Source organism: Solanum verrucosum, unplaced genomic scaffold (genome assembly GCF_900185275.1).
Source record: "Solanum verrucosum unplaced genomic scaffold, falcon-dt-bn FXZP01000182.1, whole genome shotgun sequence".
Lineage (NCBI taxonomy): Eukaryota > Viridiplantae > Streptophyta > Magnoliopsida > Solanales > Solanaceae > Solanum > Solanum verrucosum.
Window position 1 is genome coordinate 5,221,934 of NW_026020378.1, and position 14,563 is coordinate 5,236,496.

Below are 14,563 nucleotides of genomic sequence, written 5' to 3' on the forward strand. Positions count from 1 at the left end.
CACACTTTTTTTTATCCTGTTATTTTTTAATACTGCATAATGAGATTGAATATGTTTGTTTTGTTATATAATATCATTTTTGTAAGCGTTGTTGTTTTAGAAATTAGTCAAATTGGTATTTGAATAAATAATATCTTCCTTTTTTTGGGTTACTTTGACATGAGATCAAGTGTTTTTTTAAACACATCTGTACGTAGTAATAGAATGAGGTTTGAATCGTTGTTGACTTTTACACAAGTGAAAATTCCAAGTATTTCTGCTTTTTATATTAATTTAATTTTCGTTGACTTGGACACACTTTTAATTTTTTTTTAATTAAATGTGTGTTTTGTTAAATTAATTTTACAGAAAATGAACAAATGATTGTATCACATCCTTCCATGAATAATAGGGGACATTAAATTTTGAAGAGGTAATACTTTGGGACGTCCAGAATATATGTGGGATTCGGCTTCTCTCCATTATTCCTTCTCTTTATTTTGTCAAGTGCTTATCTAGATGAGAAACAAGTATCATAATTATAATTAAGTCAATCAATTTTAGAAAACAACTCTTCAAATTTGGTAAGAATAAGATATTACGTACAAATATTAATATTCATTAATATTATTATTTTTATCTTATATTTTTTATATTCAAATATTAAATTATATGATATTTAAGGTGAGAATCAACAAAATATTTTTTTGTGCTAGTAAACTTTGTTCTTTAAATATTATATGTTGAGAAACAAAAAACAAAGATGAAGAATTATCAATGTTAACAAAAACCATAAAATAAAAGAGCAGGAAAATAAAAGGACGAGAGATTATTAGAATTAAACGTGAAATACCAAAATTATTCCAAGGAGAAAATGTGGCTATTCTGTTTGAAGGGGGGGGAAAATGAAATATGTTTTTAAAAAATATTCTTTTATCTTCCTTTTTTAAAAAAAATAAATAAATAAAAGAAAGCATTGTTTTAAAGGCAAAATGTTTTTGAAGATTATTAATTATCATATTAAATATAAACGTTTTATGTTCTATAATTTTTAATATTCAAATAAAAAAATATGAGATGAAATTAGTAGCAGAGATTTTTGGAGGAATTAGATTAACTGACGCCGACCCAACAGCATCGCCGATGCCTCTACGCCTCTTCATCTTCCTCCATGGTTCATTTAGGAAAGTACTGCTGTCTGCTGCTATCTAAGATATTGTTTTGTCTCTTTAGATTTTGACTGTTCTTTTTGCTCTGTTTAGTTCCAACATTGGGCTAATTTTTGGGCCTGATTGTGTACAGATTTTAAAATGGAAATAAATGAGGCTTTAAGCCTCAATCTTTTGGATTAAAAAAGAAAAGAAAAAAGATATTAATGAATATGGAGAATCTTAGTAGCTTGGTTGGCTATTTGTACTCCCACCATCACTTGATGGTGAGACTTTGATTTCCCATATTTGTAATCCCCTCCTCTACCTCAATTTTTATTATTTTTAAAAAAGATATTAATAAATATTTGTAGAAAATTTTTTGTTCTTACCAACTTTGGAAGGTAGTTTTCTAAAATTGTTTGACTTAACTATGGTTATGATATTTGTTAATATAATATAATTTTGACTTTTAAATTTTAAATAAGACGAATATCACTCATTTGAACGTGTACTTGACGGAATGGAGAGAAAGTGTAATGGATCGCAGGGGAGCCAAATCCACTAATTAGCTGTTAACTAAATAACTAACAACTAATTTTGGCATCTAGATGTGATGATTTCTATTGGAAGTTGTTGAATTTGTCTAAGATTTTTGCCTTACTTTAGCACATGTTGAGAAAATAGTGTTGTTTGCAGTCCACCATATATCTTTTACACCTTATTGCATTATTTGTACTCTATAATGCTCTACTTATCTGTTTCTTGAAACCTCAGAGAAATTATTCTGGAAATAACTTAGGACCCCCTAAAACACCAGAGAAAATAACTCTATATCATAATTACCACGTCAATGTCAAATTTAGACGCTACACAGAATAAGATGCTAATAGTATAGCCTGAAATCTGATGAGCACTTGTAAATCTCAAAGGATACACTGCTCCATTTACTCTGTCTTCATGTAACTAACATGCTAATGCTATCAGTGCATATACATATTTGACATTGTAATGATGCTTTAATAGTCACAATGTTTCAACCCTCAGTTTTCAATAAAATGTAACAGGTTATAAAATTGGATCCGATGCAAACAAATCGAAATAGGATGAACATGAATGAAAAGGGAGGGTCTGAATGAAGGTTCTTGAGCCAGTAAAAGGGAACAATACAGTAAGATCAACTTACAGAAAAACGGATTCCAGTGATCCACAAACAAGTAGTTTAGATTGTGTGCTTCAAGACAAAACAAGTTTCAACATAAGCTAATCTGTGATTAGAATTATCAATGACAACTGTAACCACTCCACAACAGAATTTCTGCAACATATATACCTCCAATCAATGGGTGAAAATATTGAATCATTTGATAATAGGAACAAAACAAGCTATTCCTAATTACGTATATTGCAATACTCGGATACTGTTTTGGTTATACTCACTGAATTTGGGTTTGCCGCTACTAGGTGCAAATCATGGATAGCAGTTAGACTCAGTCTGGTTGACAGTTTCAACTACAAGTGTTTTGTTCTAGAAGTATTCATGAAACTACAATACAACTTTAACTGCATAACCTGGAAAAGAACAATTGATGCCCATGCGACGACTGAATTTGTTATTTCACTTCTCCTTACAACTCAGATTCACTAATGAAACGGAACAATTCTAAACTCAAAACCAATATCCACACAAACCAAGGTGTAACAAGATAGATACATAATACTGATTTCTTTAAGCAGGGGAAGTAAAAAGTTAGCATCGAAAAAGAGTAACAAAATAAGATCCATCCCTCACATTAACCAAATAACCATCAAAATCATTTTATACTCCTCAAGATCTATTTTAATGAAGCTCCAAAACTTTTTGTCAGATTATTACAAAGGAATTTGTGCTCGAGATCCAACCCTTAACACCAAAATAGAGTTAGATAACTAGCTTTGGAAGACTTAGAACTTGGATATTTAATTAATATATGCAATTGGGATTAGAAGCCTTAAGTAATCTTCAAAGTACATAAAGTAAACTTGTGAAGCAGAATCATTAGTTGCTTATTTTCATATACTTTCAACATATAAACAAATTTAACAGAAAACAAGAAAAATGAACTAATGACTGCTAATACAGTAATTCCACTATAGTTCAGTGTTCCCAACAGAAGGAACCTAATACTCAAAATTGAATCTTAAGAAAATTCTGTTTCTTGTACTTGAAATATTAAAACAGTATACATCTCTTGTTAGTAACAACATGCCTCTTCACCAAAATGCAATGTAGGCCCTCGCAACCTTCCCATATCCAATGGCCTTCTTGTAAACTGGTTTGCGCATCATGCCACATTCTGCTTCAGACTGTTGCTTTACTCCATACTTGTTTACCTGCTGTTCTCTCTCTATAGGAGCAGAATCCTTGATTCCTCTATCTCTCCTTGTCGATTTCCCTTCACCCTTGCTTCTACTGGACTTCTTTTTTTCAGTCTGAATCACCTTCGACTTCTTCTGTTTAAAAGCATTGGCATCACTTTCACCCAATTCATTACCTAAATAGTCTTGTTCCCTCGATTTTCTTTTCTTTACAGAAACTTTCCTCCCGTTATGTGCTTTTAAATCAATTGAAGTACCTTTAGCACCATGATTTTGAAAGTTACTTTGGATGAGAGATTGGTAGAGGGCATGTAGAGCACTTGTGGTATCGTCCTCACTAATGTCACAACAGTTCATGCCAGGAAGCCAGTCTAACATAGTGCATACCCAACTCTGAGATAGTTTTGTACCATACGGGAGAAGCCTCCGCTTCCGACATGTAGAACATCGAATCCAATCTTCTTGTATAATGAATGGAGCAAGTGGTGACTCATCCCCAGAAGTGGTCAGTTCCGGGCAGTGTGTCTTATCAGAAGCAGTGTGTAAATCACTACTCTTCGGGGCAGCAGTATTACCAGAACGAAGCTTAATCCTAATCCTAATCGGTTTGTGAGAAGAAGAAGAGAGTTTTTGAGATATGTGTGGTTGAATTACAAGTTGATCAATCGGCATAAACGAACCATAAACACCATATTTTGGCCCCAAGTTCTCAGCAGAAACAGTTCCTTCAAAATCTTTCATATAATCGCCCAAAACACTTTGAATCTTAGCATCAATGTCTACATGAGAATCATCATATATTTCTCCTTCTTCCGCCATCGTAATTTCCTAGTCCTATGCTCACAGTTTCTAAATTTCTTTGCAAAGTTCCCAAAAAAATCTAATCTATATAGAAAAAACCTCCTGTTTAATTTGGTAACTTATTACCGACTAACTAATAAAATAGACACAGTTTCTAAATTTCTTTGCAAAGTTACCAAAAAAAATTCCGCTTAATTATAACTAATTAGGATTAGTAGTCCTAAGCCGAATCAATATAGGAAAAACCTCTTGATTAATTTGGTAACTTATTACCGACTAACTAAATAACTAATAAAATAGACACGTTAATTTTGTAATTAAAAAATTAAAAATCAATTTGGTAACTTATTACCGACTAACTAAATAACTAATTCATTGGGCATCATATTAAATTAAAGGAAAAATTATAGAAATTTCGCCTTTTAGTTTACTTATTACCATTATTTCCTATAAGTTTTACAAATCTCTAAAATTCCTCATTTTTGCGCATCAGATTAGTGTATCTCGCGCATCAGATTAATGTATCATGTATAAAATGTAATGTATCTTACTTAACGATTAATGTATCTCGCGCATCAGATTAATGTATCAGCGCTTACATTATTGTATCCGTTTGAGGGATTTTCTATAATTATAAACTTTTAAGGGATAAATTGTAATTTTACCTTAAAAGCCCTAAATTTAATTATGTTGCTATTAACTCCCACATCATACACATCCTCATGAGTTATTATTTAAAGGAATATGAACTTGAGTTAGTTTGATTATAATATTCTACAACTTCCTCCATCTTTTGTGTTGGTTTGATCATATTATTGAAGGTTGTAAAGGAAAACAATGGATCTGCTAACTTTTCCACTATAAAAATTCTTAAGCGCGGTCAAGTGTTGAAGGTTGTAAAGGAAAACAAGGGTGAAGATTTGGTGTTGTCCAGTACAGAGCTGGATATGGTGCCTAAGCACACAAGGATGCTGAATTCTATGCTGGATGGGGTTTCTCCTCCTCACCGCCACCGAGATCTTTGCCTGTGCCGGCTTTCTTCAAGAAGAAAAGCAAAGATAGCCTCGACTCTACAAGTGACTTGAGGCGTCTTCTCAGGCAGATTAGTTGAACAGTTATGGGATGTTTCAATGATGATGATTGAATGAGAAGTTTGTGTTTTGCTTCTCAGACTTCTCTTATTTTTTCAAGGGTAAGGACGAGTTTGGCTAAGCAATTTGTCATATTTCCTTGTTTTAAGCATCTAGTGTTATATCCTTGTTAGTTACTGGAAGCTGGGATCTAACGATTTATCTATTTTCAACTGATCTTTAACTTTGGGTGTGCACAAGTAGACACTTAAACTTGTATAAAATTGAACAAATAGACACATTCATCCTACATCACGCCCTACATGACAATTTTGTGTTCTGCGTGACATCCTACATGTATTATGTCACATAGGACACGTATGTCTATTTGTTCAATTTTATACAAGTTTGAAGGCCTACTTGTGCACACCCAAAGTTAAAAGTCGTGATTGTCAGTTGAAGTAAAGTTAAGGATTATATTTATGTATTATATATGCCTTTACGGATTATAGACCTATTATATTACTTCAACTGGATCAGTAGAGTTTCTAGAGACATGAAGTAATTATTATCCTATAATTTGTAATCTTAATTTATTAGTGCTATCATGCATAAGAGCTAATAATTTTGTCAAAGTAATAGTATGAAGCTTAGTATCTAATCACCTCTATTATTATGTATAACTCCTTCAGTATCTTACACCGAAATTACCTAAGAAATAAAATCATGATCAATATTGTGACAATTATGAGGCGAATTTGCGTGCCTTTAGGCTGTCTTGGCCTATTTATTGTGACAATTGCATGCTTAATTGTGTTGGTTGTTTTGAGCCTCGGATCGTGTTCAATTTTGAAACACAGGGTCGGGGCATAGTTTAGGACCTCTATACGGAGTCAATTCCGGAGATTCCGGCATGGGTTCCACAATTCCGGTTTGACTCCGAAATTGGTAATTCGTTTCTGTTTTATGAGATTTTGGTGTCTAAACACCGTTGTTATCCTATTTTTGATAGCGTGATAATAATCAGAGGTTGTTCGGAAAGGAAAAGCTCTAGCCTTGTGATAAGAAAAATAGGAGACTCCCTTATGAGTACTAGTACAACTTATAATTATCTCCAAAAATAGATTCTCGTTAGCTACAAGCAAAATAGTGACGGACCTATGATGAAGTTTGTAGCTAAATGCAATATTTTTTTATAGTAGTCTATGCCCAAGTAATATAAAGGTTGTTATTTTACGTTAATATAGTATATATGCTTAATAACCATATGATGTATCCTTACTTGATGAATCTCATGTGATGTCGTTGTAATTTCCTCAACTTTAAGAGAATCCTTTCTCGTTCTCTTTTCTTGTTCAAGCTTAGGGGTGGCAAATGGGTGGTTTGGATCAAATTTGGATGGATTGAGTTAAAATGGATTGAAATTGCCACCCCTATGATCAAGCTTTAATTTTTCCATATTTGTTGCTTGTTGACCAAGGAATTAGTGAAGGAAATTAAAGCATCAAATTAGTTAAAGTGAGTACTGTTGTACGTACAAAAAGTATAAAAGCAAATTAAAGATATGCAAGAGCAAAATTTTCAACTTACTCTGTCTTTTCTTTGCCTTATAAATATGCTGAGTAGCTGCTTCACCAACAAGAATGAAAAAAAGTGCAAAACTAATGATTAGTTTTGTAAGATAAATCACTGCTTAACTTGCTTGGATGTTTCCTAAACGTTATCTTGAAATTTCATTTTCATTATGATTAATTTGACATGATCTTTTGATAAAATTTAAAGTAGATATTTGACCTTTTATTTAATATGTGTTTTTGTAAACACATACCTTAAACTCCCTCGTTTCTTTTTTACTCGTTCAATTTTTTTCTTTTTACTCGTTACTTCTTACAAATCAAGAAAATATAATTTTTTTTACATATTATACTCTCAATTTATTACTATAGCTAGAGGCAAAGTCAAGATTAAGAGTTTGAGTTCTAAATTTCGGTAATAACCAACAATCAATTTTGTTAGGAGTTTACAAATTAATATACATATATATTTAATTAATTTTCTAGTACAAATAGAGGGTCTACGGAAAAGCTACTGGGTTCATCCGAACACATGAATCCCACCTAGCTCCGCCTCTGACTATAACAATCAATATTTTATTAATAGATGTGTCAAGTCAAAATTTGATAAGTAAAAAGGGACGAGGGAATAGTTCTCCCTTCTTAGAGTTTATATCAAATATTTAAGTCAATTTTACAAATTACACCCCTATATATTATAACAAAAGTTTTCACTCTCCATAATTCACTTCCATGCATTACACAAGCACTAAATACATACACTGCACACGAGCACTGATCACGCAAATTAATGGGAGCTAAAGTACTCACTGTTATAGAAAACAGGTGCAACCATGATATTGAAATTAGAGTTTGGGTTCCTCCGGCTCGACCTGACAAATTTCAAAGCATAATTAGAATTGAAGCAAATGGTGGATGGAAGGAATTGAATTCCAAGAATATCATACATGGAGACGCTACGATTCTCAATGATAATGATGATGATGATATCGAATTTGTATCATCTACGTTGTTAATGATTTATATTGATGGTGTTTATACAGGATATTACTTTCTTCCAATTCACTTAGTAAAATATGCGAAAGTCATCTGCGACATAAATGAAGATGGACGTTTTGTTGTTCAAGGAATCAAACCAACATTCCATTTCTGCAGATTCAAGTAATTTTGTTACTACTTCAAATGTTGCACTTGTATTCATTTAAATGATGTTTTAATTTATTTTTATTTTTTTACAGGGGTTGCGCCTTTTTTCCTTATCTCAGAGGAAACAAAAAGGAGATGATTTGAACCTGCAGTATTCAAGTTTGGTAATTTGAATTGACGAAATGCAAAAATTCAAAAGTATGAAGTTTTAATGATAGACAAAGATATTGAAGAGTCAAGTTCAACACTATAACGAAGTGAAGTGTGTTTTCTTCTGATGTAATTGATATTGTTCTAGGGTTGTTATTGAATTATAATAAATCCTAAATTGAAATGATCGAGTAATTGAAGTTGTGAGGTTCGTGACAAGAAGAAAATTAATCTTCTTGGAGACTTTCCTTTAGATAATCCTTTGTAATCTGAAATCGCTCTTGAATTTAGTGAAATTTGATTGTTGAATTCCTATGCAATGTAGGTCGTGGTTTTTATTCCCTTGAGCAAGGAAGTTTTCCATGAAAAATATTGTGTTCTCTACGTTATTGCTTACAATTCATCATACAGAAACCTAATTCTTCTCACGAGTGACTGGTACTATCACTTTCATGAATTGTTTAATTCCTTCTTCTTCATACACACCAATATCTACAGGTCGCTAATCCTACAGCTGTAAGGATCATATCTGAAGCCCATCCCGAGGGAGAATAATATAGTAGCAAACTTATTAGCTAAATACGGAAGGACAACGAAGGATCCACATATGAACTGAAATCAGCCTTATGTTTTTGCAACATCTCCTTCTCTTTTAACAAATGCTCTCGAAAGAGATGTGAATAGAACTATATCTCATAGACTAGCTTCACTTTTGTATAGATAAACCTTGCTAATAACTAAATATAATCCTTCCATTCTTAAGAAAAAAAAATACTCCAATTCTTGATTTACTTATCTTTAGATTCTGATACTCATCATCCAAGCAGTAGAAGCTCAAATTTTATAAGAGGATCGATGTATTAATGTTATACTATCAATATGAAGTCTAATGATTAATAATATATCGACTCTCTACTTTTTATGACATGAGTTCATGTGATATATAATACCATCATTTTAATTTTTCAATAGTATATAGGTACTTCAAGTCAGTCGATTTATGATCTTATATATAATTTTGATACTATATGTTTATGCACTAATCTTATCTTTATTCCAACTTCATCAAAATGTATGGATCGGAGATTGATATTTTGTTTCTCCTTCTGCACTAGATAAATTCTCGTAACTTTTCTCCCTTACATTTTATAAAATTTGAATAATAGTGGAAATTAATTAACTAATTGTCATTCCAATGTTCTTAAGATTTCACTAATGATCCCTAGTTAGATGAAAATTCACTATCAGAAAATATGGAATTTTGCTATGGAATTTATCGGCAATTTTCAGTTGATTCATCACTAATCTATAGCTAAATGAGATTAATATGAAATTTTTATTGTTTAACTATTATGGAATTAGCTATGGAATTTGTGGTAATTTTAATCAATCTATCCCTAATCCGTAGCTAAATGAAATGAACAAAGAATGTTTTATATATAGTTTAGCCATGAAATGTTATCAATCACTAATTCACGTGAATATCTATCTATATATAATAGGAGAGGAAAAACACCACATGCCAGTACCACAATTATTCTTGAATTTTAGTTTTAAAATTGATATTTTTAGTTAATTTAAATAATAAATTCAATTTTAAAACAAACAACAATATAAAACAGTTTTTAAACTTAACGTTTAAATTCAATTTTAAAAACAAATAACAATATGAAACAGTTTTTTTTATTAAAAAAAAAACAGTTTTGGAACATTATCTTTAAATTCAATTTTTAAAATAAATAACAATATAAAACTATTTTGAAAAAACACGTTTAAATTCAATTTTAAAAACAAATAACAATATGAAACCACTTTTTCTATAAAAAAAAACTGTTTTGGAACTTAATGTTTAAATTCAATTTTAAAAACAAATAACAATATGAAACAACTTTTTTTAAAAAAAAAAAAAACTGTTTTGGAACTTAATGTTTAAATTCAAATTTAAAAATAAATAACAATATAAAACCATTTTAAAAAAACATTTTGGAACTTAACCTTTAAATAACTTTGAAGCATATTTAAGCAATATAAAAGATTGTAAAGTAACTATTATTATACAAACAAAAAAATATAAGAAATTATTATATCAAAACTGTCTGATACACATCCATGGCTACACAATTTTTTTCTAAAGCTATCTAATTATTTGTTCTTTTCTAAAAAAATATTTTTAAAAAAATAAAATAAAAGAAACTTCAACTACAAATAATTATCCCTAAAATTCCTCACCCGCTTACTTAACTTCCTACCCCCAAAAAAACTCAACCGTATTAATTTAGTAAATTTAAATAGACAGTCTTTTCTTTAGTTTTTCCATGGAAAAAAATGCATCTCTATAAAGGAAATTCAAAGCAACAATAATCCTTACCATTCATTGGAAAGGTAATTTTTTTTAGCATATTTCATCTCTTTTTCTTCTGTTTATGTGGTATACATTATCAATAATTGTCCTTTATTTTGGAAGTTCTAGATGTTGAAGATTATCTGTTGATGAAGTTAGGATCAAGCCATTTCTGTGATGAATATATGTAGTTGAAGAGGGAGGAACACTTTTAAGACTAATATCTGATAATTATGCCAAACATGTAATATATTTTAATTTTTTTCTTCTTATGTTTTGTTTCAAAATCAAACTGTGTTGGATGTATTTACATATAATTTATGATTCTTTATTTATCGCATGAAATTTTTTAATCTTATTTTTTTAATATGCAGATGAATGAAACTACAATGAAAATTTTGAATTGAAGGATAAGAAGTATTTGAATTTGAAGATATTATATTTTTAGAAGAAAAATAATTATTAACTTAATTAAAACTAGAAACTCATGATTATAGAATTCTAAACAAACTCTTACTATTTCACAAATTTATTTCAGTTGTTATAAATATATTTAACTACATTTAATTTACATATAAATGTAGATAATAATACTATCTCGCTATATATAATATAAATGAAAGTTGACCTATATCTGTTTGCAGTTTATTTATTTATACTTACTAACATTTATTAAAAAATATCTTTTTCAATTTAACAAACAAATAAAAGAGAATTAAAGAAATAAACAAAGAAAAGAAGATAAATGAAAAAAAGAGAAGAAAATAAATGTAGGTAAAAGGAAAATAGAAAGGATAAGGATACGAATAACAAACTGATCTTCTTTTATTCATTATTGTTAACCACAATATTCTTTTTGAATTGATCTTCTTCATTTATTATATTTCTCTCAACTCAAATATATATAGATTACTAGAAGGATGACACCCGTGCATCGCACGGGCCCAACATGTTATTAAAATGAGTAAATTATAATTAAGGATTCTCTGTACAACATTGGTATAATATTGTTACAATACGTGCAAAAATAATGCTAACTAAAATTCAGTTGAAATTGAGATTACTGTCAATCCTCCTATTTTTGCAAACTTGAAATTTAGGCAAGTGTTTTCTAAACATATGTATAAAAATACCAAAGGCTGCACCTCTCAGTACCGACCAGTTCAACCCTTTGTACATATTTGATTTACAATTGGCAAGCTTTACCATTTGTTTTTTTTATGAACATCAACCCCAACTTTTTGTAGTTCTATTCCACCTTAAAGTTATAAGCACTCCGATATTAATTTAATGACTGCTGCACATTCAAATATGGAAGTTGGGTAGTTCTAAAACAAAAAGTTCATTTCTTACTTTGGGCCGCCCAGAGTTCACAATCAAATCAGACCTTAAGTTTGAATAACATAATATTACCTTGATGTTGTATAAACCAATAAGAAAATCCTTTTATTACATTTAACATCTAATACAACAACTTAATCTTCAAGAGCTCATGCTCTACCTATCTTTATGCTTCTTAATCTGGGGACGTAGAAAGAGCACATATTAAAAATGTCAGCTTCTCTTCGTCTCACCTACATCTCATATACAAAATTGTCTCTCGTGAAATACAAAATAAATGTTTGTTTTACTTCTATTGAGGGACACGGAAAGAGTAAAATATTTAAAAAACTGAATGTGAGAATAAATTAGCTAAAAATGTTTGCGAAAGATAATCACAGACATTTTAGAGCTCATAGTTGGACCAAGCAAAACCTCCATTTTTTCATCTATTTCATTGCCAAACCTTCAAATGCAATAAGCAAAACACAAGGAACCCATTAATGACCATGCCACAAAATTCTGATGAAAGAGTATTATGCTACAAATAAAAGAGAAAACATGAAGACAATATTACTCTATAAGAAGCATATGACAGCACTCTTAAGACAATATTATTATATTGCATACTCAAATTACTACTCCTATTTCACATATGATATAAAAAAGTTTAGGAGTTAGTAGCTACTCTTGAGCAACAAACTCAAGATTAAAGAAAAGAGTTCGTTTCTGCGTTAAATTAATAGTCTTGTAGGATTCTTCCATTACCCGGACATTTTATTACTCTCTCATTTCTCAAAATTTTTCTAGCGTCAACATTATTACTTATTTTCTAGATTTCTTATGTTCATTTTTTTCTGGATTGATCAGATGAAAAATATTTTTAACATTATCAATTATATCTAACTAATATGAACACATGAAACAAAAACTTTGAGAAAGCATGAGATCATATGACAGACTTCTAGAACTCAATCTAGTAACAAAATTTTCAATATTAAAGTTTCAGCTTTTATCCAAGAACAACTGCTAAAAATAAATGCAACACCAACATCACGGTCCATTGCCAACAAGTTTAAAGGTTCTTAAGAAAATGTGGAATGGTACCTTAAAGGACTTGGAAATTGGAGAGCCTGAAATCAACCTTTTCGCCTGATTCAACCTACTTATTATTCAACCTACTTGTTATTCTGATTTTGTAATTTAAATAACTTTTCTTTGTATACCACCTCAACTTACTATATTAGTAGCTGAAATTTTTCGAAAATGTAGTTCAAACAACAAAAAGATCAATACTGAAAGCTTACCCTGAATTTTCAGCATTACGTTATCACTTCTAATTTCATGGCAGCGTCAAAAAATTCGGCAACTCAAATTCTTTCTCAATATTTTTTGGGGAAAATACCATATGAAAATTATTTAAAATAACTTATGTATCTCTCCTCATCATTATTCACTACAATTTATTACTTTTCATCTCTCATAACTATTATTATAATTTATTTCTTTTCCTTAAATTCTTCATTTTACCTTTTAATGTCAATAATAATTTTCTTTAAAAAAATGTTTTTCCTACTATCATAGACGTTTTTTTTTCATAAACTTTTATCTCAATCAATCTCATTTAATGTATTGTCATAAAAATATTCAGAAAATTAATCTTCTTTTTTAACTTTTTATAATTTCATCACTTATACTATTAATTAATTTTTCCTAAAACCTTTCTTCTTCCATCTCACATATTTCTTTCATTCATTAAAAATTAAAACACTTCCTAAATTTTGATAAATTTCAATCACCTTTATTTTTTATTAATTGAGTTATACTTATTAGTCATTACAATTGAAAGTCGGTTACAAACCTTTTAACCTTCCATTAATTGCCATAAAATTCTCATAATTTTGGAGTTCCTCACTTAATTTCTTTTGAATTGTAGGAGCTTGAGGTTTCTTGTGATAAAAATAGAGGAAAGTGATGTGCTACATTTTCAAGGAAGCCAATGTTTAAAGGGTATTCTTCACCCTTTTTTTTGTTATTATATTATTTATTCTTTTTTATTTTATGTTTTTGTTTTATTGTGATTTTTTTAACCCTTTGAAGACCTGATGTATTTCATTAGAATATTTTAATATGAATCAAGATTTTGGAATATGTAGTTCCTTATTTTTGTTGTTCCTCACTTAATTTCTTTTGAATTGTTGGAACTTACAACTTTTTTTGATTTAAAATGCCGAAAAGGAAAATTTGAGCTTTGATTCTAATTGTCATTACATAATGCATAAAAACATATATAAAGAAATTTTACCATCATTGTAGTTCCAGTTAAATAACAGGAGCTCAAAAACTAAATATATCTTCTATAGTTGATGCAAAGGAACTTTCATCCATTCAAATGTCTTCCCTGCATAAGAGTTGTGCAAATCAAAGTTTTGACCAAAAACTTGAAGCAAAATTAAGCAAATCTTAATTGTTAACAATATAAACTTATTTTTTTAATATTGTGTTCACATTACTCAAATCAAATACTACTATAGAGAACCCAGTGGCGACTTGTTTATGAAGCTAGCTATTAGAACTGAAAATGTTATAACAACGAAAAAACAGAGAATATAATTTACACTTGATTCTCTTATGTCGAGACTTCATCAAATCACTATTCATAATAGAAACAATTTT

The 14,563-nt window shown here is 29.8% G+C and overlaps 1 protein-coding gene across 1 annotated transcript; it reads left to right on the forward strand.

Annotated features, from left to right (window-relative positions):
- Positions 1-7,720: 7,720 nt before the first annotated feature.
- Positions 7,721-8,250, forward strand: LOC125838586 (uncharacterized). Its single transcript, XM_049517644.1, has 2 exons — positions 7,721-8,091; positions 8,169-8,250. The coding sequence occupies exons 1-2, from the start codon at positions 7,721-7,723 to the stop codon at positions 8,218-8,220; spliced, it is 423 nt and encodes a 140-aa protein (XP_049373601.1). The 3' UTR covers positions 8,221-8,250.
- The last annotated feature ends 6,313 nt before the right edge of the window (positions 8,251-14,563 follow it).